This window comes from Ammospiza caudacuta, chromosome 6 (genome assembly GCF_027887145.1).
Source record: "Ammospiza caudacuta isolate bAmmCau1 chromosome 6, bAmmCau1.pri, whole genome shotgun sequence".
NCBI classification, from domain to species: Eukaryota; Metazoa; Chordata; class Aves; order Passeriformes; family Passerellidae; genus Ammospiza; species Ammospiza caudacuta.
This window is the reverse complement of record NC_080598.1, coordinates 9,776,083-9,796,517: the sequence shown is the minus strand read 5'-3', so window position 1 is coordinate 9,796,517 and position 20,435 is coordinate 9,776,083. Positions and strand designations below refer to the sequence as shown.

General features: G+C 39.9%; 1 protein-coding gene across 3 annotated transcripts in view; it reads left to right on the top strand.

The window, feature by feature from the left end:
* The window catches only part of NELL1 (neural EGFL like 1), a 279,798-nt gene that overhangs the window by 35,243 nt on the left and 224,120 nt on the right, over positions 1-20,435 (top strand). For all 3 annotated transcript variants that reach the window (XM_058806260.1, XM_058806261.1, XM_058806259.1), the window contains exon 4: positions 4,263-4,433. In XM_058806260.1, coding sequence (XP_058662243.1) covers positions 4,263-4,433 — 171 coding nt within the window. The remainder of the gene's footprint in view (positions 1-4,262; positions 4,434-20,435) is intronic.

The following is a 20,435-nucleotide window of genomic DNA, read 5'->3' as shown; positions in this document are numbered from 1 at the left end:
CTCTCTGTCCAAGCCACAAGGCTTTGTTATCATTCTTTTCTATTCTTAGCTGGCCTTCTAATGAAATCCTTTCTTCTATTCTTTTAGTATAGTTTTAATATAATATACATAATAAAATAATAAATCAGCCTTCTGAAACATGGAGTCAGATCCTCGTCTCTTCCCTCATCCTCAGACCCCTGCAAACACAGTCACACTTATTAATGTTGGTAGTGACTTTTCCATATTTTTTGGTCATTACATCCACAGGAGGTGTTTACAACTGAAAGTGTACCTTTCTCTCCTGATCTGGAAGTGAAATGAGCAGTCAAATGTACAGTTTATTCACTGTGGTGGTGACTAAAAGAAAGGGGGAAGAAAAAAATTGTCATTAAATGTACCTGTGTCAAGCTTTATCCTCTCCAAACAATAGTTTTGTGTGAGGTACGTAGGGATTGCAAAAACTGGCAGAAAGAATTGTAAAGTATCTTGAATCAATTGTGAAATAATACTGTCCTTCACAGAAAGCACATTGTATGACCTTAAAATATCCCAACTTTTTTTGATGTGCATAAAATCAGTCTGAATTTAGCAGTGTTTTTCTCTTATACATTGGGGTTTGAATGAGAGACTGCAGATAGACCTATAAAAAGCATTTGAATTCTATAATTGTACGAAAGAAGCCAGCAGTAATTTACATGCTTAGCAAACAGGGAAATTCTACTAGTGGGAGAATTTCAGCCAAGGTCAAATTGTATTGCTGTTCCATAAAAATCAAGCTTTCTTAATACGTGTGTTCTGAGAATTTCATCTGTCAAAATACATGTTAACTTCTGATCACGCCTTATTTAAAATATATGAAAGTATAAATTGTTGCTGAGAAATAACAAATAACACAAGGAACCATCACTCAGTGCTAAGAAGTTGACAAGGAGATTACTATGTCACACCTTTTTTCTCTGAAAAAGGTCTGGAGGAGGGTGGCAGCGCCCTCACTGTGGGGCAGGCTGACACAGGCTGCGTGCAGGTGTGATGCACAATCAGAGATTGTCGCAGTTCTCAGGGACCTTTCTTGGGCTTTTGGTGTGGATTTCATGGCAGCATTGGAAGTTCACACTGAACCATGATACATATGTTCAGATTCAGATGGTCCCAGGTGTTGCAGTCTTTCCAGGAATGCTGATTCATTCCAATCCTCTGTTTTCATGTAATTCCTGACAAAATACTGGAAAGTACCTTCAAAACACCTGGTAGAGATCAGTCAGTTTTCCTGTCTCTTCTATGGTACCTTCTATTAATTTTGCTCCCTCCCCATTTCTATTTGTTGTTTTATCATGGATAAAAAAATGTACAATGACATTTGAAGTTGAAGATGAGATAGTGATTAAAAAAAATCCATTTATTTCCTCTGTGTTTACTAATTATTTTCTCACCGGTTGATGATTACTTGCCTGAGTTTGTTTTTCCCCTCATTTGTCTTCCATTCCCCAATTTGCAGATTAGAGCTCTGAAGCAGAGCAGGTGCACTGTGAATGGTGGCCTTTGTGCCATTGCTTTGGAGGAGGCTTCTTTCCCCCTGAGCCTAGTGGAAGGAGATAAAAAAGGAGAAAACTGTTTGCACGTGACTTCTATTCTGGTAGAGAAAAGACAACTTCTGAACCCAGAACATTGTGAAGTGTTTGTGTAATCAAGGTCTCAGTGTGAATTTCTGCATCTTTAAAAAAAATCAACACAAGAGTGTTGGTTTGCATTGCTTTAGTTTTTTAAATACAAGAGAGAGAGATATGTGTTGGGGTTTCTGCTGTTGGGCTTATGTTGGCTGCTGTTCACTGATGTCTCTCTGAGTGTAACTGTTTGTGATTTGCACTTGTTGAAGGCTAGTGAAGAAAAGGTGCAGAATTTGTCTACTGTCACCTTCCTTTTCCTGCCACTGAAGAGCTAAACCATGGTGTTTAATACAGTCCCGTGGCACTTCCAGCATTAGGTGCACATATATAAAAATGTTAGCACTAGCTATTACATGAAATTTTAAGTAATCTGTTCTGTACTATATAAATTAGTCAGGAGGCTGACAACAAGCTCGATTCCTAAGCAACAAGCTGCTCTCAGTCCTGAGCTAACTATTGACACTAAAGCTTGTCAGGTGAGAAGCTTTGTAATTCCCTGTGCTGTACAAATAATAGAGCACTGATGTGATTAAGTGCAGTATCTGACTGACCTTTCCAGGGCTGCACTGTTTCCTTTACATTAACAAAGAAATCATTGTGTGGTGAGCGATCAGCTCTGTGGCTGTTGGAGATTATGAAGAATGACCCCACAAAGCAATTTGCTTCCTGCAACAGGAGATTGTCTTGTTTTTGGGCTCTTAAGCCTCTGTGATCAGCCACATATCTCTATGTATATACATACAAATACTTTGTGTGTGAATGTTTTGTACTTCTCCCTCATTTTAATTTTTTTTCAGTTTCCTGTCTCACTTCCTTTTGTGCTGTGACAGCAGATAGAAATTACAAAATGTTTAAGTATGACATCACTGACAGTACTTTTATAGTGCTTTTCTTGCTTGGGAACACCAGCAGCAGCATCTTCTGCACATTGGCAATGTTGTTACTGAGCATCGAAATAATAAATCTTCCCCAGATTTCCTGTGAATGTAATTTAGGTATTTTAATGGGTGTTGGCTGTAGTTAATCAACATTCTGCTCTAGTATTTAGAAAACCCCTCCTTTTCTGCTCTCCTTGTACCATTCTTTCACAACAGCAGCCTTTTTCTCCACTCTGTACTGCATGCATTTTGTTGCTACCTATGCCTGCTGTGTTTTTATTCAGCATTGGTTTTACCTTTACCTCCTTGTGTGTTTTACTTTGTCACTCGAGCCTTTGATTCATATGACCCAATAATGCTTTTATGTTGCATGAAAAATACAGTGACGAGGCAGTATGGAGGAGGGCTTGAATTTCACATTTGGTGAAGACTTACTGTCTTTGTGTTCCCTTTCCCAGCCTGTTATCATGTCTTGCACATGTGTTTTATCACCTAAGTTTCCTCCCAAGAAACTCTGTTTCCCAGTTATGTTGGAAACCCTCAGCTTCACTGGTAAGATCTAATCTTGAAGAAGTGTACAGCCCCCATGTAATGCTTGTGCACATAGGCTGGTAGGGCCAAGCAGTCTGTGAAAGGCTTGTGGGAAAATGAAAATTGGCACTCCAATATTTATTGGTTTGTGTTACATTTATTTTTTGGCAGTGGATTTCGTTACTGTAATTTTTCCCATCCTACCCCAAATCAGCACCTATCTCTCAAATGCCATGTTAAATTGGTGCTGGCCGACAGGGAAAAACAAAACACTGTGGAGGCAGATGGGGCAAAGGACTGGCTGGACAATCTGACATCTTCACTTTCTTGTAGAGCTATTTCTACCATGGAGGGAGGTCTGCATCACCTGTTTCTGTAGACACAGCTTCATTTTAGCAGGAAAAAGATTTGATATGATGCAAATACTTGGGGAGGTCCAAGAGAAGGCTTCACTATTTATACTGTCAGTGTATAAATTCATCCTGGAGAAAGAACTGGCTCCCCCCACATCCCTGTGAAGCCAGTTAATAACCCCACACTTCATTAGCCCTCCTGTGAGTCTGACAGCTCTGTGAAGGTTTTGATTCTTGGATGGTTTGTGCCTGATGTGGAGACACCTAATCCAGCCAAGAGGTTTTGTCCTTTCCTTGTAAAGCTGAACGATCACGGCAGTAACAATAAAAGTCAGAAAATGAGTTAAGCACAATTGCATGTAGGGGAGTCCTAAAAATAAACAGTTGTGGTTTTTTAACTGGATTTCCAAGTAGTAAATACAAATTTAATGATTACCTGGTGGTTTCTTACCTTAATGGCTTTTTATTTGTTTGTGGTAGTGATATATGTACCGTTCTTTATTTTTCATTTCTTTCAAAGCCTGCAGGCATACAAAATATTTTGGTGAAAAGAATAAGGCTTGGTTTCTTGTACTTTTCTATGGGTGAAAAGAGGACTTCAGTTTCCTTGGCTAACAAGTGGTACTTGGAGCTGTTTTCAGTAATTAGTATTGCTGGTTTTGTATGCTCTGAATGTATGGCCTTGTCTCTCTGCTCCTTTTAAAAAAAATTAATTAGTAGCTACTGCATGCTGAGTAACCTCTTTAGATTGTGGTATTTGTTTAAAGAAGCCCTATCAGTTCAGAAGAAAGCGACAGTCTCTTTCAGAGGGCACTTCCCAGAAGTGGAACTGATTCTCCATGTTTTCAATGCAGCTATTTTGAGCTGGAGAGCAGTGGCCTGCGGGATGAGATCAGGTACCACTACAGGTTCCACGGGAAGATGAGGACAGAGGTGTTCCCCTACCGCCTGGCAGATGGGCAGTGGCACAGGATCGCTGTGTCCCTCAGTGCCTCCCACCTGCTGCTCCACGTGGACTGCAACAGGTAAGCAAACACTTTCTGTCATCTGGAATTCTTTGAAAAGTAATCTCTAGTTATGGGAATCTAATTGGAAAATGTCTCATTCAGAAGCATGCTAAACTGCCGTGGGATAAGAGAAGGAAAACAAAGTATTAAAATGGAACAATTCATTGTGATTATGAACAAATGTGGAAAAGGTTGATTGCTGATGGGGGAGTATTAAATGCATCTCTGTAGTTTAGGCAGTAGCTGAGCAGTTATGTTTGCCAGTGATTGCATTTAAGTGTGATGGATGGGTGTGCAGTCTGTTCTGTTGTGAGCTGCTTCACTCAGCATACCTGAGAGCCTGAAGGATAGATAGATGCATCAGAAACACTTTAATTTTCTTTTGCATAATCAGACAATGTAGCTTTTACTGATTTTTCCATGTGCTGCTGCATTTGGAAACTTCTGAGAAACCTGGAAGCTTCTTTTTGCATGACTGGAACCAGAGTTTTTTGTTTTCTGAAGGATATTCTGTCTTTTCCATTAGAAGTTGTGGAGGCTGTGAGATGGCATATGGCCAGGATTACAGAGAATGAAAATCAGCAAACCTAGAATCTCTCTTGCCTTGGGACTTGATCTCACAATGTATTGTAGGCTTCAGACTTAGCAACTGATGAGGAAGAAATTCAGAGAGCTTGAAATTGGGATTTGATGATTGTCTTTATGAATGAGGAAAACAAACCATTACTGTTGTATCTTATTGCACCAAAATGAAGGGGAAAAAAAACCCTTCACATTCAGTGAGAGGATCAGCATATGCATTTTGGGATCATGGCACATAAAATGATTGGGTTATGATAGCAGATATGTTTTTGGAAGTCTTCATTTTGTAAAGACAGGCAGAATAAAGCTAGATGAGTATTATAGGAGTTAAAGGAACATTTGAAAAAGTTTGAAGTTTGACCCAAGTAATTATGAGATACTGTTTTGAGAGGATGTTACAACCATTTTCTGCAACTCCATTAACTACTGAAAAATCTAATCTGAAGGAGTGTTTCTTATTGGACCTTATTTGGACCTTAGAAGCAATTAAATGCTGAGAGTAATTTTAAGTTCATTGAGGCATGAAATCTACAGTTTGCAAAGATTCTCTTAATTTCAGTCATTTGATTTATTTATATTCCCATTATTTATCTGTTATACTATTTCTTTGCTTTCAACAGAATGCTTTTTTTCTTTGTTTATTGATATACTGGGTTTTGGGACAGGTTTTTTGTTATCTACTTTGATTTTTTTTTTTTTTTAAACAGCAAATGTGTTTTGGGAAGACCCTTTTTAGCAGATTGTTTAGCTGGCTGCTTTCTTGTACAGCATTTAAAATGAAGACAATGCAAAATGACTGGTGTAGAATTCTTTCCAGGGACAGGAGAACTGCAGAGAGCCATGGTTGTGACCTGATTTTCCTTACAGTAACAAGCACAAATAGATAAATACAATTATGGAGTGAGCTGTGCTGTCATATGAGGTGACAAATGTGTCCAGCCATCTCTGTCAGGTAGCCCTAAACAGGGCTGATCCATCCACCCGTGTCCCTTAAGGTGCTACATCCTCAGGTTGCTCACAGCATAAATCCACACCAAGGTGTCTGTGTTTGGCTGTGCATTGTGGTGTATTTTATGTATTGTGGTGCTTTATGACAACTCCTGTGGAAGAGTAATGGAAGTAGTTCTGAAAGCATGACTTGAGGACAGATCATAGTGGAAGTTTAAATGAGATAGGGAAAAAAGCCAGGAAGTCTAAGTTCCTGAGTCAGCTGAAGCATCACTGTTCAATTAATTAGAGAATTTTGTGAATGTGGGTGTTACTTTGATTTAATCTTAAAACCCTTTATATTTGCACTCAGAAAAGGAGTCAACATCTTTTTTATCATGGCATTTTCTCATGACAGTGCAATAAATGTCAAAGCTTTGAAAATGAAGAGCAAGTCAATGGGGGTACTTCTGAGAAGTACTGGAAACCCTCAGCCTTCTTCATGTTAGTGTTAGGGAAGCTCAGCTGGAAGTGTGAGCCCAGTCCCATGTGAAGAGCTGTGGACTCTCCCTGTAAATGTCACTGGTTTAGGCTGGTTCACAATGAGAAGTGATGCATTTGCAGACTTGAATGAACAGGAGGAACCAGGATATGAGTGCAGTCAGTATATTCACCTGTCCCACCTCCTGCAGAGGTTTCAGTCATCAGAACAAGAATTTAGCTTCCTGTGTACCTATCTAGTTAAAGTTCTCAGCTTTTTGTTTACTTTGTTTGCCAGCAAAACAAAAAGGGAAAAGAAAACAAAACCTGACTGCCAGAATTAATGACTTGTATTTTTTTAGGGGCTGGCATCATGGTTTCCTTACAGACTTGGCTGAATTTGCATAAATGTATTATTTCTTTTGTTTAGGACTGTGGTAATGTGTTATATATTTGGAAGGCTATTGTGAGCAAAGGATTTGTGAATGCAGTGTTACCTAAGTTAATCTGTACCTCAGAGTGCATTGCAAGTGTTGGCATTGGGAAAAATATCCAGTCACATCCTAGTTCTGCTACTGGATTCATACTGTGATACTCTGGCCTCCAAGAACTGCAGCTGATCAGAAAGCATTGGAGAAGAAGCCTTTAATTTATAAACAGATAGTCAAATCTCCTTTTCCACTTCCCAGCCCTATCACCCACATTACTCTGATTTGTGAAATTGCTTTGACATTTGTACTTGATTATCTTTTGGATTCAATTCAAAGCCAGCTTTGTTTTTCAGACCTTGGTAGGCTAGGGAAAAAAGTACTTGGGAAATAGCAAAGACCTGTAGTGCTTTAAAGCATCACCTTTAAAACAGTGCAGTTGTCCCTGTTCTAATGAGATGCCATGTAGAGGGGGAAGCATGTGTATCAAAGGAGGTTTATTTGCCCAAGTACAGCTCCTTTTGAAATCAGCTCCTGCTGCTTCTCACTGGCTCCTTTTAGTGCCCCTTCAAGAACAAGGAGTGGGAATTGCAGCTGAGTTTGATGTTAGAGCTTGGGGACTGCTGGCTCAGAAATCATAGAATGGTTTGGGTTGGAAGGGCCTTTAAAGATGGTCTTGTTCCAACCCCCTGCCATGGGCAGGGACACCTTCCACTGTCCCAGGTGGCTCCAAGCCCCATCCAGGCTGGCCTTAACACTTCATGGATGGGGCAGCCACAGCTCCTCACAGTGAAGAATTTTTTCTTATTTATCTAATCTAAACCCACCTCACTTTGATCTGAAGCCATTTTCCCTTGTCCTGTCACTTTGTTTCCTTGTCCAAAGTCCCTCTCCAGTTCTCTTGTGGCCCCTTTAGGAACTGGAAGGTGCTGGAAGGTCATCTGAGCGAGGAGCTTTCCCAAGGCTGAACAGCCTCAGATTTCTCAGCCCATTTCCATGGGACAGAAAAAAGATACCTTGGAGTCCAGGCTACAAACCTGCTGAGCATCACTGGACTCTCCTGACTGACTTGAAGAGCTTCTGTGCTAGCCAGGGGTGTCTCAGAAAACTGACATGAGAAGCCGTGGATGCCCTTGCTAACATGCATTTCACAGTCTAGTAAGGTTCTGAAGGCTTAGAAAAATGAAAAGACCGCGTTAATTATGAATGTCCTACTGATGCACAAGTAAAACCTGTGCTCAAAGTGACATGGAAATTAACTTTGCTGCCTTTGGTAGGATCTGTGCCTCCCTGCTCTAGGCAAAAAGGGGTTGTCAAGGATTTTCTGGTGAATGTTTGATTCAGCTAGAGCAACTGCATCATTGTCCTTAAATAACCAGTAGTACTAATAGATATTTCTATTAATGTGAGTATGATCAAATTAACTCTGCCATGCTTTTTCTCAGCTTGGGCCTCTGTTCATACCTGTGCTGTCAGGAGATTTGCAACCTCAAGAGGCTGTCAAATCCTGCAATATCTGATGTTTGTGTTCTCTGGGAATTTTAGCTGTAGAGTCTGTATAGTTTCCCATGGCACCTGACTGTCCACTGAGATGTTTGTCCCCTGTGGCAGTAACAGCACAGAAATATGTTGCATTTAATGGTGTTGAGAAGAGTGAGGGAATAGCATGGAACCTACAATTTAGGAGGTGGCAGGTACTGTATCAAAATTTATTTCTTGAAAATCTATTTGGAAAATAGAAATTCTAAGTTGTTCTCAGTGTAGCTGATTAATCTGGAGGGATAAGCCTGAAAAGTATTTTATTTATTCTTGTTTTTTGTTTTATTTATCATCAGCCATATTGCTACAAAGGTACTCACCTATTCAAACAATATCCATCTTCCTTTACTTGAACTCTGTGGGCATACAAGGGAGAGAAAGGTGTTTTGATGAAAAAATTAATGTTCTTCCAGTGAAAATCTGTGCTGGAGTGCCTTTTGCTGTGAATACAGCCTGTGTTTTTGATGGATATCTTAGCTGTTTGATGGAGGGGGTTGGTAAGAGCATAAGAGAATAGATTATAAAACTGGAGCAGGCTTGGAAGTAGTCTCCAACTGAAAAAACATGTTGTCTGCTTCTTTTATGTTAGAACAGCGCATTAGGGAATAAAAAATGCATGAGCAGTGAGAACTTTTTAATTGGAAAAATAAATAAATTAAAGTAACATCCTCCAAAGATGGGAATCCAAGACGTCCGAGTTCTTATAAATTAGATATTCTGGCTGCCAACCTGAGGTTTTCAACTGATCTAAACAAAGTTCTGTGACTTTAATTAAGGCGTAATAAATTTAAAGAAGGTTAAGGGATGTATTTAAAAGAGGGATTTGCTGCTTTAGTTACTGTAAAACACTTTCTCTTGAGAGAGAAAATGGTGTGGTGACAGTGCTGTGCAGCTAGGTAATTTAGTCTCACTATTTGAATATGAGTTTGTGACCCAGATTGCTTCTCTGCTCTCTTCTCTGCTGTAGCAAAAGCTGTCAGAGAAATGGCAACTTGGGCAGAGTGGTGTAATTGTGCATCATGGGTGCCCCCAGCTTCAGAACTGTGGTGTTGTGGGCTGGTTCATTGTCACCCACGAGGTTTTTCTTCTGTTTGGCAGAAAGGCTGTGAATTGCTTAGCATGAGGGAGATCTGCAGCTGGCACACCACATCAGCTGCCATCAGTCTCTATCATCGCAGTACTGCAGTTAGCTGCAAGGAAATGTTGAGGATACAGTCAGCATTATTTTCTTTTTAAAGGAGCTTTTAAATAGCTAGGGTTTTTCACTGAATAGCTAGTGCATCAGCAGAATGGTGGCATGGGTGTGACCAAAGACTGAATCATCTGTTTTAATCCAGCCCTCAATTACGATGAAAATTTATTTTTAATCCCCCCAAAATAATTTGAACTCCTTTGTATACTGCATTGAGAGATTTGTGAGAACGCATCAGTATTTATGAAAGTGCTGAAAAAGTACTAGAGGAAAAAAAGGTAACAATCCCAATCCACATCTGTTATCTGTTCCTACCTGTCTTAGACCCTTTGGCCGCCCCCAGGAGGCAGAAATCACCTGCACAGGTACCTGGGCACTGAGCTTCAGCAGAGAAGCCTCACAAGCTCCTGCTCAGCATGGAATCTGCTTTGGGCTCCTTGTGGGAGCTGCTCCAGCCGCTGCTGGTGTCAGGAGAGGAGCAGAATCTTCTCCAGGAGTTTGATTAAGGGTCTTCCATAGGAGCTCGGGGCAGAGTTTGGTCCCTGCAAATCCCAATAAACTGCTCAATATAAATTCAGCAATGGTTTTGGTCCCCCCTCCCCCAGTCAGAACTGGGGACTTATTGTGTTTGAGGGGTGCCCCGATGAAAGAAGGAATGATGGATCTGCCTCCATGTTCTCAGAAGGCTAATTTATTATTTTATGATATTATATTATATTAAAGAATGCTATAGTAAACTATACTAAAGAATACAGAAAGGATACTTACAAAGGCTAAAAAGATAATAATGAAAACTCCTGGCTCTCTCCAGAGCCCCAACACAGCTTGGCCCTGATTGGCCAAAGAGTGAAAACAGCTCAGATGAAACCAATGAAACAATCACCTGTGGGTAAACAATCTCCAAACACATTCCACATGAGCACAACACAGGGGAAGCAAATCTGATAATTATTGTTTTCCTTTTTCTCTGAGGCTTCTCAGGAAAAAATCCCTGGGTGAAGGGATTTTTCAGAGAATGTGAATGCCACAGGGACTTGTGGTGCTTTCTGGTGAATTGTCAATGTTGGTAGACAGGTTGGTGGCTTCAACAGGACAGGAATATTGTGTTATGCTTTACCATTGCCATCTTGCATTCCTTGTACTTTTATGTTTTGGATGTGTCAGAGTGAGAGGATGGATAATGGCAGGGGAAATGATCTTAAATCAAGACTGGCAAGCCTCAGATGGTTTAGTAATTTCCAGAAGTGTGTGACTAGTTGTATTGCCAAATTCTCAAATATGTGTATATTGGTCCAATATACATATAGACACGTATAAAGCAGTAAGTCTTTAAATTGGTGTGGTTAGTTACAAGAGCAGTCTCTGAAAATTTAGCTTGCACTGTTTGAAATGTACTTGGAAATTTTTCTATGATTTTTTTTCAGGAGAAGTCTCCTGTTACTTGGCTCTATTTCTTTTTTATTTGTTGATGTGGGGGTCATATGGACAGAGGGGTGATCATAGTAATTTAAGAGTCAGCCAGATAAAGCCAATGTTTTGAGCTTTTTTCTTTCAGATTGTAAAAACAGTTATCTTGCTCCAGCCAGACAGATTAACTGAGATCTAAGAAATAAATGAACTCTTCCATTTGAAGTGGTTAGCTTAATTCTGGAGTTTAGAACTACAAGTCACATAGGATAATATTGGAGCTGAATTGAGAAAATGATAGCTCAATTCTAGTTAAATACTTTTAGATCTTTGCCAAAGAACAGGTGAGAACCCCTCTGAACTATTCAACAGCAGACTGGAGACCTGAGCCTTCATGTAGCAAATAGTGCAGAGCCTTTCCAAAAGATCTGAAACCTCCTGAGTGTGGTGGGGCTTGAGAGGGCGATTGAGCAAGCCAGGCTGAGGCTGCTGAGAGCTGTGAAGCCAGCCCAGAGCTCTGTGGAGTGCTTTAGTACTTGAGGTGTCTTTCTTTGGCAGTTTAGCACTGTTACCCACAAGGTAATTATTTTAGGAATCCAGTCTTGACAAAATCCTCCAGCTGGCTGCAGGGAGGTAGAGTCTGCTTGATTGAATTTCCTAATACCCCCAGAACCTGATAGTTCTCATTATTTCATGACTGGGTGACACAAAACTGACAGCTCTCTAAAGGGCAGTGGTGCAGGATCAGTCACATTTGTGCCTTGGCTGTGAGGAGCTGGAGCCATGTGGGGTGCTCAGGGGTGGAAGGTGGCAGGGCTGGGGAACACCAAGGGGGCTCTGGGGCAGTAGCTTCCTCCTCCACTTTAAATATTTTTTATATAATATTTTAATATTTTATATAATATTTTAATATTTTAAATATTGCATTAAAGTGGCTTCCTCTTCCACTTTAAATATTTTAATGGTATGAAGAATCCTTGTTGTGTGATCTGTTCTGCCAATGAAAGGATGCATGGAAGAAGCAATAAGGAGGAGGTTGGTACCCTAATCCTTGGCACAGGAGTAAGGTAACATGCATTTGCCAGTCCTGTAACTTGTCCTTGTGTCTGAGACCAGGCAGTAAATGAATCAGTGGAAGCTGCACTTTTAATTGGGCTGCAGTTTTAATGGCATCCTCTTCAGCACATCAATAGTGAAAGCAAATAACTAATAACTGCCACTGTGCTAGCTGAGGCAGCTTGGAGTTTTTCAGCCCAAGCTGAATTTTTCTCTGTCACACCAGCTCCTTACCTTAAACTTGTCTGAAGGATGTGCCATGCAGTACCCTGGGGAACACCCCAGTGCAGGCTGCAGTGAGAACTCTCATTGACTTGAGCAGAACCATGCTTTCACCTCCCCAGTGTGTCAGATGTTGTGAGAAATGTGCTGTCCCTGCAGAGTGCTTTTCTGCCTGTCTGCTGGCAGTTTCCATCTAAATTTAATTTTAGGACCAATATAATGGCTTGTTCTGTGTTTACTGTCTGTTTCATACACCTCCCCAGTCACGGCCAATTAGTTATTTGTGGAGGGACTGCAGTGTTGTCTTTCAAACAACCAAGACTAAACTGGACAGTTGGAAAACACCACGGGAAAAGGGAGATGTGGGTTATTGGAAGCACCTGCAGGAAGAGCTGAGGAGCAGGGAATGAGGCCATGGTGTTCCAGAGGAGTGGCAGCTCCAGGGAGAGCAGAGAGGCTTTGCACAGAGCTGGGGCAGCACCAGGGGCAGGGCAGCTCCATCCTCAGCCTGCACTTGCCTTCCATCTCTGCAGCAAATTGGCTCTGGAATATGGATGAGGTTATTTTATGATTACATACAAATCATCAGTGATGACATGAGCCCCTTGATGAGATGATCCTGTGACAAGATACCCTGTAAAGCAATTAACTTCTCAGCAGATGTGGTTTTGGAAGGGGGAAGAAGCTGTTTAGTAAAAAGGTTTCTTGTGGCTTGACTGATTTTTAAATTTAGCTTTTGTAGCAGTGCAGAAAGAGTTGAAATCAAAAGCCTCGTTCTTTTCACAATTGCACCTATCTTACTGTACTAGATAAATCAACTTTGGGGTTGAGAGGAGCCTGAGACAAAGGGAAAACAAAAGGAAAGACAAAGGCTGCATATATTTTGTGAAGAAGAGCTGCTCCAAAGCTTATCATGCCTCAGGTTCTGTAACTGCCAGAGTGAAGATCGCTGTTCTGCAGGTCTTGGGCCAGAGACCAGCACTCTGTGGCAGGCAGGTGGAATAGAAGCAGTTTCAGAACTGCCAGTTCTTACTCAATAAACACCTTGGGACAAATCCCAAAAGCAATCTTAGTTTGATTTTTTTTTTTTTTTAATTTTTATGACAAAATAGAGATGGCATTAGCCATTTAATCATGGTTTTAATTCATGACAAAATAGAGATGGCATTAGCCATTTAATCATAGTTTTACCTCTTTGTTCTGATAGCATTTTATTTTGGGGTTCATTTTGCTGCAAGACCTTATTTGTGCACATTTTGATGTGTATTCTTCCTCTTTTGCTTTCTGATTGTAAGATAGGCTTAATTGGCTACTACTTGTTTCATAGATATTCTAATACAGTTTTTATCTCAGATATATCTTGCTCTAAGGGTTTCTTGTTTCATTTGTGGGAGAGGAGCTTTTCTTCTTTTTATATCTTGAAAGAACCCATTGAATTAATTTCTTCCTCTTATTTCTAGAATCTGCTTTTAATTGCTCAGACTTGTTTTGATGATATTTTGCATCTGGGATGTACTCTGAACATTTGGTTCATGTGAGATGGGCTTTTGGTATGATGCTTGGTATGGTAACAAATGAGTGTGCTGTGCTTTTAGCTTTCTTGTTAACAGTTTGCTTTATTCAGTGTTCTGGTTTAGAACCTGAGCTTCAAAGTTTGCTGAGGTTAAAGGGTGTCTTTTAGGGACCCTGTGAGTTTTAGTTTTGTCCTCTTTTAATAAGTGTATTTGTCTCCTTGACTGTAGTGGATACTTGTGTGCATCATAAAAACCCTCCTGCTTTGTGGTTTTTGCTCTGGTAGCCAGGTAGTGATAGTTGCTCACAAGTGATAAAGAGATGCTAAAATGCCTTTGGAGAGTCAGATATCTGTTTGAAAAGTGGCATTTGATCTATGTAGCTCTCAGCTCTGTATGGAGATGTTTAAAGTCCTGAATTCACATTAATCCATAGAAGTTGAGCACATTGATTTTTGTAAAAAAAATCTGTATATGCAGATGATATTCACCTCAGCACTTCAGAGGAAGAATTCTTTTGACCTAGACACCACCTTTAAGTTCCGCTGAATGTGGCAAAAAGTTATCATGTTCACCAAAACCTTTGAGAAATATTCTTGTGTGCTCCTGCTACCTGTGGATTATATACAAGTTTTAAGGGCAATGCCAGGGCCAGGAGCCACATGCTATTTATTGAACTCAGCTTTATCTAAAAGGAAAAGGTTCCTGTGTGGTTTAGTGGTGTTAGGCATCTGAGCAGCACACAGCTGCTGCCTCTGCAGTGGGATGGGGAAGGGATTCAGAAGGATGCAAGTTGACATAAAGACAGTTTACCAGGTAAAGCAAAGCAAAACAAAGAATTAATTCCCATCTCCCATCAGCTGGCAGGTGTTTAGCTGGGGCCTGCTCTGGGCAGCAGCTGCCCCAGCACTGGAGGGACTGAGAACAGAGCGAGCACCCCAAGAGAGACTTTCTGAATTTGTCATCTTTTTCAGAGCGGTGACAGAGTGGTGTCACCTGGTATTGTTCATTCTGTGTGCTGGGGGTTGCTGTGCCTGTTAAACAAACAGATTCTTTCCACTTCTCTCCAAGGAATCCTCCCTGACCTGGCTGGGGAGAGAGGGGCTGTGTGTGTGGGTTTGCTTTCTGGAGGGGCCCCTTTGGGAGGTTTTCTCCCAAATTTGCCTTAAACCAAGACAGGTCACAAATCCTGCATGGGGCACCACACCAGCTGCTTTGAAGAAAATGAGTGTGTCCTAGTCAAAAGCAGCAGTTGCCTAAGCTGAGAAATGGGATCACTATTTGGGTATCAAACCAGCTGTCTTGACACTAAAAGCCCTACTCTGGATCCATACATGTAAGGTACAGCTGACCTCATGGTTTGGCATTTATTTTTTCTGTATAACTTGTGACAATCCTAAGCAAATAGCCAAATTTCTATTTCTGCTTAGAGTCTGAGTCAGCCTATTTTCTGGGTTTTTCGCACTTTCAGAAATGCTGTTTTTGTTACATGAAGATGGGCAAACATTGCAGCCTTGCAGACAGGCTGTTGGGGCTTAGGCACTCTTTGCATTGTTACTGTCAGGAACCATTTGTATCTGTTTTGTCATTTGCAAGTAAAGTTCATAATATTGACCTTGTTTGTGAAGGTGTTGGGATCTACCTCAGGTAGATTTTCTCCAGATGAAAGTTGCCATAAAGGCAACTCTGACAGATGCATTTCTGCCCTTTGTGAGGCCACTGCTGTGTCATATAATGGGTCCAATCCTCTGCTTTGGGTCAATAAGAATGATTTGTTTTAGCTTAGTGCTTAAGAAATTCTGACCAAATGAATGGATAAGTTTGTAGGAAACTGAGGAGTGTAATATATTTTCTAACAAAAGTCCTGTACAGACAGATAATATCTCTGTGAATTCACCCTTACACAATTATGTGTGGAGAGTAAACCCCCAAAACCTGACAGTGAAAATGTGCTCTTGTGACCATCTCCACTTGCATTTGTGTAGTTTGCTCCTATTTGTTAGTTACTTTGAATTTTTATTGAATGAAAAAAAGAGATTTTTAAACAGAATTTTATTTAGATGGATTTGTATTTGGAATAATTAAAGCGAAAAATAGAGTACATTAACTTTGTCTCTGTGATTATACTGGAAAATCAATGAAATCATTTGGGTGACAGACCTTGAAGAGAATGTAAACTGAGCATGCACTCTTGAGGCTTTTACCTGACATAAGCTATTACTGGACACCTATTTTTTTTTCTCCCAAAGCTGAACAACAACTTGATTAAATGGTCAGCAGTTACTATTGTATATTCAAAATTTAATAAGAAAAGGTTTCCCTCATACCCCAAGATTTTAATCTAGATTGCTTTCCTCTGTTAAATGATTGTGAACTCCTATATTATGGCAGAGGAGATAGCACCAAAAAAATAAATCAAAATTTCCCTCAGGAAGTTTATTTTTCTGAAACAAAACACTGGAAACTGAATGAATAATTCAGTTGAAGTTGCTCCAGAACTGAATACATGTCAAGTAATGTGTCCTATCTGTAAACACTATCAAGAAAATCCAATCACATTGGTATTGACACATTTTCATTGGGAAGCATATAGAAAATGGGCTGAAAGAGAAATATGTAAAGATATCTTAGTATTTATTTTAAAAATAAATTCTTAATCTCTGTGGGAGTATAGAGATAAAGACAAATGCCAATACTGTATCTGAACGCTAGGAACTGATGTAAGCAATCAATTTCTCTGTGCAGGTGGGTTCAGAGAACATGTTGGAGAAACTTTTTGAAGTAGCTGATTGTTTTTATACAATGGGCTGTGTTTGGAGGCCTCATTTGCTATTTCAGAGGTGTACTGTGTTTTTGCAGGCTCAGCTGGAGATGATAGCAAGGGTCAAAGGTGGTCCACACCTCTGCAAATTTGATTAGGGAAAAGATTGATGCAGAACACAGGGAACTGCCTTCTCTGCCTTTCTTTACACAAGTTGAGGGTGCTTCTTTCAAAGACTGCCATGAACAGAAGTTTTCTATGCCCTTCAGTGTATTTAAAGGATCTGAAGATCCAGATGGATGTATACAGGGTAATGAATGGTTGCAGGAGAGTGTAATTTTTGAGCATCAGGCTTTGAATTGCAAAAATCTGTTGTGATGATTCACCCTGATGTCAGGAAGGGCTCCTGTGCAGCTGTTGGAGGGGCCTTTAGAGAGTGAATAATTTACTGTAAGATGAATCACACCCTAGAAACACTCATGTCTCTTCATTAAACGAGTCTAGAGGACTAGCTCCACTGTAGGTATGAACTTTTGAGACATTTAAAATTGGGTGTGATGAATTCAACACCTGTTCTCCACATGGAAATTTAGAGCTTGCCTCTTGAGGAGGGATCCCAAACAAAGGAACCCCATGGCTTTTATACCCTCACAGTCTAAATCTCTGCTCAAAGCCTGTTTAATGCAGTTCAGGGCTGTGAGTGTTCACAAATTTCAGAGAATATTCTGAGTTGGAAGGGACCCCAAGGACCAGAGTCCAGCTCTGTAATGAATGGCCCGTGTGAGGATCAAGCCCTCAACTTTGGTGTTGTTAAGCATCATGCTCTAACCAACTGAGCTGATCTCAGGGTTTTCATATCCAGCCTGCAAACAGGAGAAGGAATGTTCCTGGTTTAGTAACCCACTCGTATTTTAGACACGGAAGAATTTGAAAATATCATGATTTGGTGTGCTGCTCTGTAGTGGCTGTGAGTTGCAGTCTGTTTTATGGTTCAGAATTTTAGGCAGTGGTGCCTCCTGATCAGTCCATATTGGCTGATGTATCCTTATGTGAGCAGACATTTAGTTTATTTTCAAAGTTTATTTTCATGTTCTGCTAAATATTTCAGCAGTTTCAAAAATTCATCTGGCATGGCAAATACTGTATGTATGATGTAGAGCTGCATCTCCACAAAAGTGGACATAAAGTGTTAACTTCTGCTTATAAAAGTTGTGTGTAAGAAATCATCTTCACTGCAAGAGACAATTCCATGTCATGTTTGTTCCAGAAGGAGTGGGACCCAGTATGAGAGGCAGTTCAGCTTCAGTCATGCCCAGTCTAAATGCTTAGATCTTGGGCAGAGACACTGTCTTTGTGATCTTGGTTAATCTGTCTGTGTTTCAGTCTACTCATGGATAGAATGAGGGTATTTGACTGTTCTACCATTCTATATTTGATATATACCATTATACCATTGTGTATTTACACATTACAAAGATGCTAAAAATAATTTATATTGATTAATCTGGAGGGGTAAGCATGAAAGGTATATTATTTATTCTTTTTTTTTTTTGCTTTGTTTTATTTATAATCAGCCATATTGCTACATATAGAGTACATGGAAGGGAGCTGTCTCCTTGTCCAACAGAGCTTGATTTCTAGAGAAGTTCTCCCTCTATGCAGAGCAAGATGTGTATGTGTGTATTAGGATGCAAGTATTGAAATATATCTCCTTTCAGGAATACAATGATTATTTTAAAGATTCTCTATTTTCTGCATATTGTCTACACTATGGCAGAGACACTTGTTAGAAATGTGTCCTTGAGAGATCAGGTGATCCCGATGATTGCACAAGAATACTTAATAAATCAAAGCATGCAGACAGGGTAGAGATATAGACACAAACCACAAGAACATTTGGGTATTTATTGATTAACAGGTGTATTTCTTACTGTATTTTGCTAATGGATCAGTGGTTACTGAATGTATTCTGAGCATGAACATTTCAAGACAGTAGGATTGGTTCATTGTTCTATTACCCTGGTTTTGTAGTTTAACTTCTTTGAAATATGTTGGTGTAAAGTAGGGACAAATCAAGCTTTCTCTTGGAAAGTGAATGCAGCAGTCATAAATCTGGGAGCCTGGAGTTTGTAGTAGAGCTTCCATTAACCTGGAGACCTGGGTCTCCTCATGTTGGAGGGGCTATTCAGTCTGCAGCAGTTTTAGTGACCACAGCTCCCCTGAGCCATCTTTCTGAGCCTTCCTTTTCTTGTGAATGTATTGTGCATTTCTCTGTGTTGGCATCAAAGCAAATGTGCTGGAAACTGGTCTCCAAGGAGCTCTAGGCCAGCACTTCATAAGCTGAAGTGTGTAATTCAGCTGTTCATATGCCAAATACAGAATATTGGCCACACGGGTAAAAACCCAAAGAAAGGCAAGTAAGGGAAAGTGAGTGATGTGGAAGATTAATGTGGATATTTTGTTTGTTTGGGGTTTCTTTGTTTTAATTTTTTTAAACTGATGTGCTTTTCCCCCTTTTCATTTCCCAGGAGTGTAGAGGGGCTTACAGGAGTAGCAATATGTTGTGTGTATACTTGCCAGGCCTTTTTTTTCTGATGATGTTTAACTGTATACAATAATAAACTAAATGGATGTAGTTTGTAAATCAGATGGTGTCAACCAAAACATCTTTTGGCATAAAAAGATAATCAAGGACTGATCTGCATCTCATGCCCTCTCTTGACTTCTAAGCCTGTTACTTTGTAGGCAGATCTGAGGAAAGATCTGGATTGAGGAAAACAATCCAGCCTTGCTGACAGATGTGGAATAAGGTACAAACTTGCCCTAATGAACCCCTTGATTTAAGATAAATGCCTGTTTCAGAAATGTAATTTGAATTAGAGTAGAACAGTAGAGAAATATGGGGAATCGTGTGCTTTTGTGTCTTAAGGATGGCTCTTTGTGAAGAGACTGGAAAGAAGGTGACAGCAGCCCTGTCCACATAGCCTGGAAGAGTGTTAAATCATCAGAAAAGACAAGCCACATTAGCCTGTCTCTGGTTTGTCTTCCTAACTTGCAGTTGTTGAACTGTCATATAACAGTGTCAGGTTTTGATTTTTTTGATATGCAATTGCAGGTAGTTTTTGTGGAGGTCTTTTATCACCTTTAACTAGGCCAGGTGAATAAAAATAAAATATTCTTCCATAAGTAGTGTTTTGGAACCTGGTCAGCACAGGGATTTTATATAATAGGAGAAATGGAGCTATCTATGGGATATTGATTAGCTTTTTCAGGAGATGAGGAAATCTCCTGTGGGGGCATTATTAACCAAAATCATGAATAAAGCTATGCTATGTATGCAAAGATAAATTCCTCATGTGATAGAGCAGTTGAGTGCACATGCTCTCAAGGAGTTCATGCTGAAAGACCATGTCAATTCTTTGTTTCTCATTCAGTATTTTGCTGCAGTTTTGCATTTGTGTAGTTCAATTTTGCATGAGGTATGACAGAAAGCTTCTACTTATACTTTAAATTATTGATAGAGACAGTGCATGCAAAAATCCTGTAATTCTCAAAACCTGCTTTAAAAGAATATCAGCTTGCTTTGCTGTTTGGGCAGGTAAAACAGCTCAGCGTGGTAATTTTATAGATAGACCTAATTAAATAGTAGAGATAGAATTTTCCTTGAGCTCTGAATGCATCATGTGCATGAAATGTGATGAGTTAGGGTTGATGATAATTATAATAAACTTTAGCAATGAAATTATGAATATTACAAGAAGTCTGACTCGTATGCTCACATTCTTAAGCTGTAATTTTTATATTTTTTGTTCTTAGGTTTGGGACGTTTCTTGTTGTTTCTTAAAAAAAATAAGTAGTGTTAGACTTTGGTTTTGTTATATATTGCTTCTATTTCATCTTGACAAATGGTTTCCT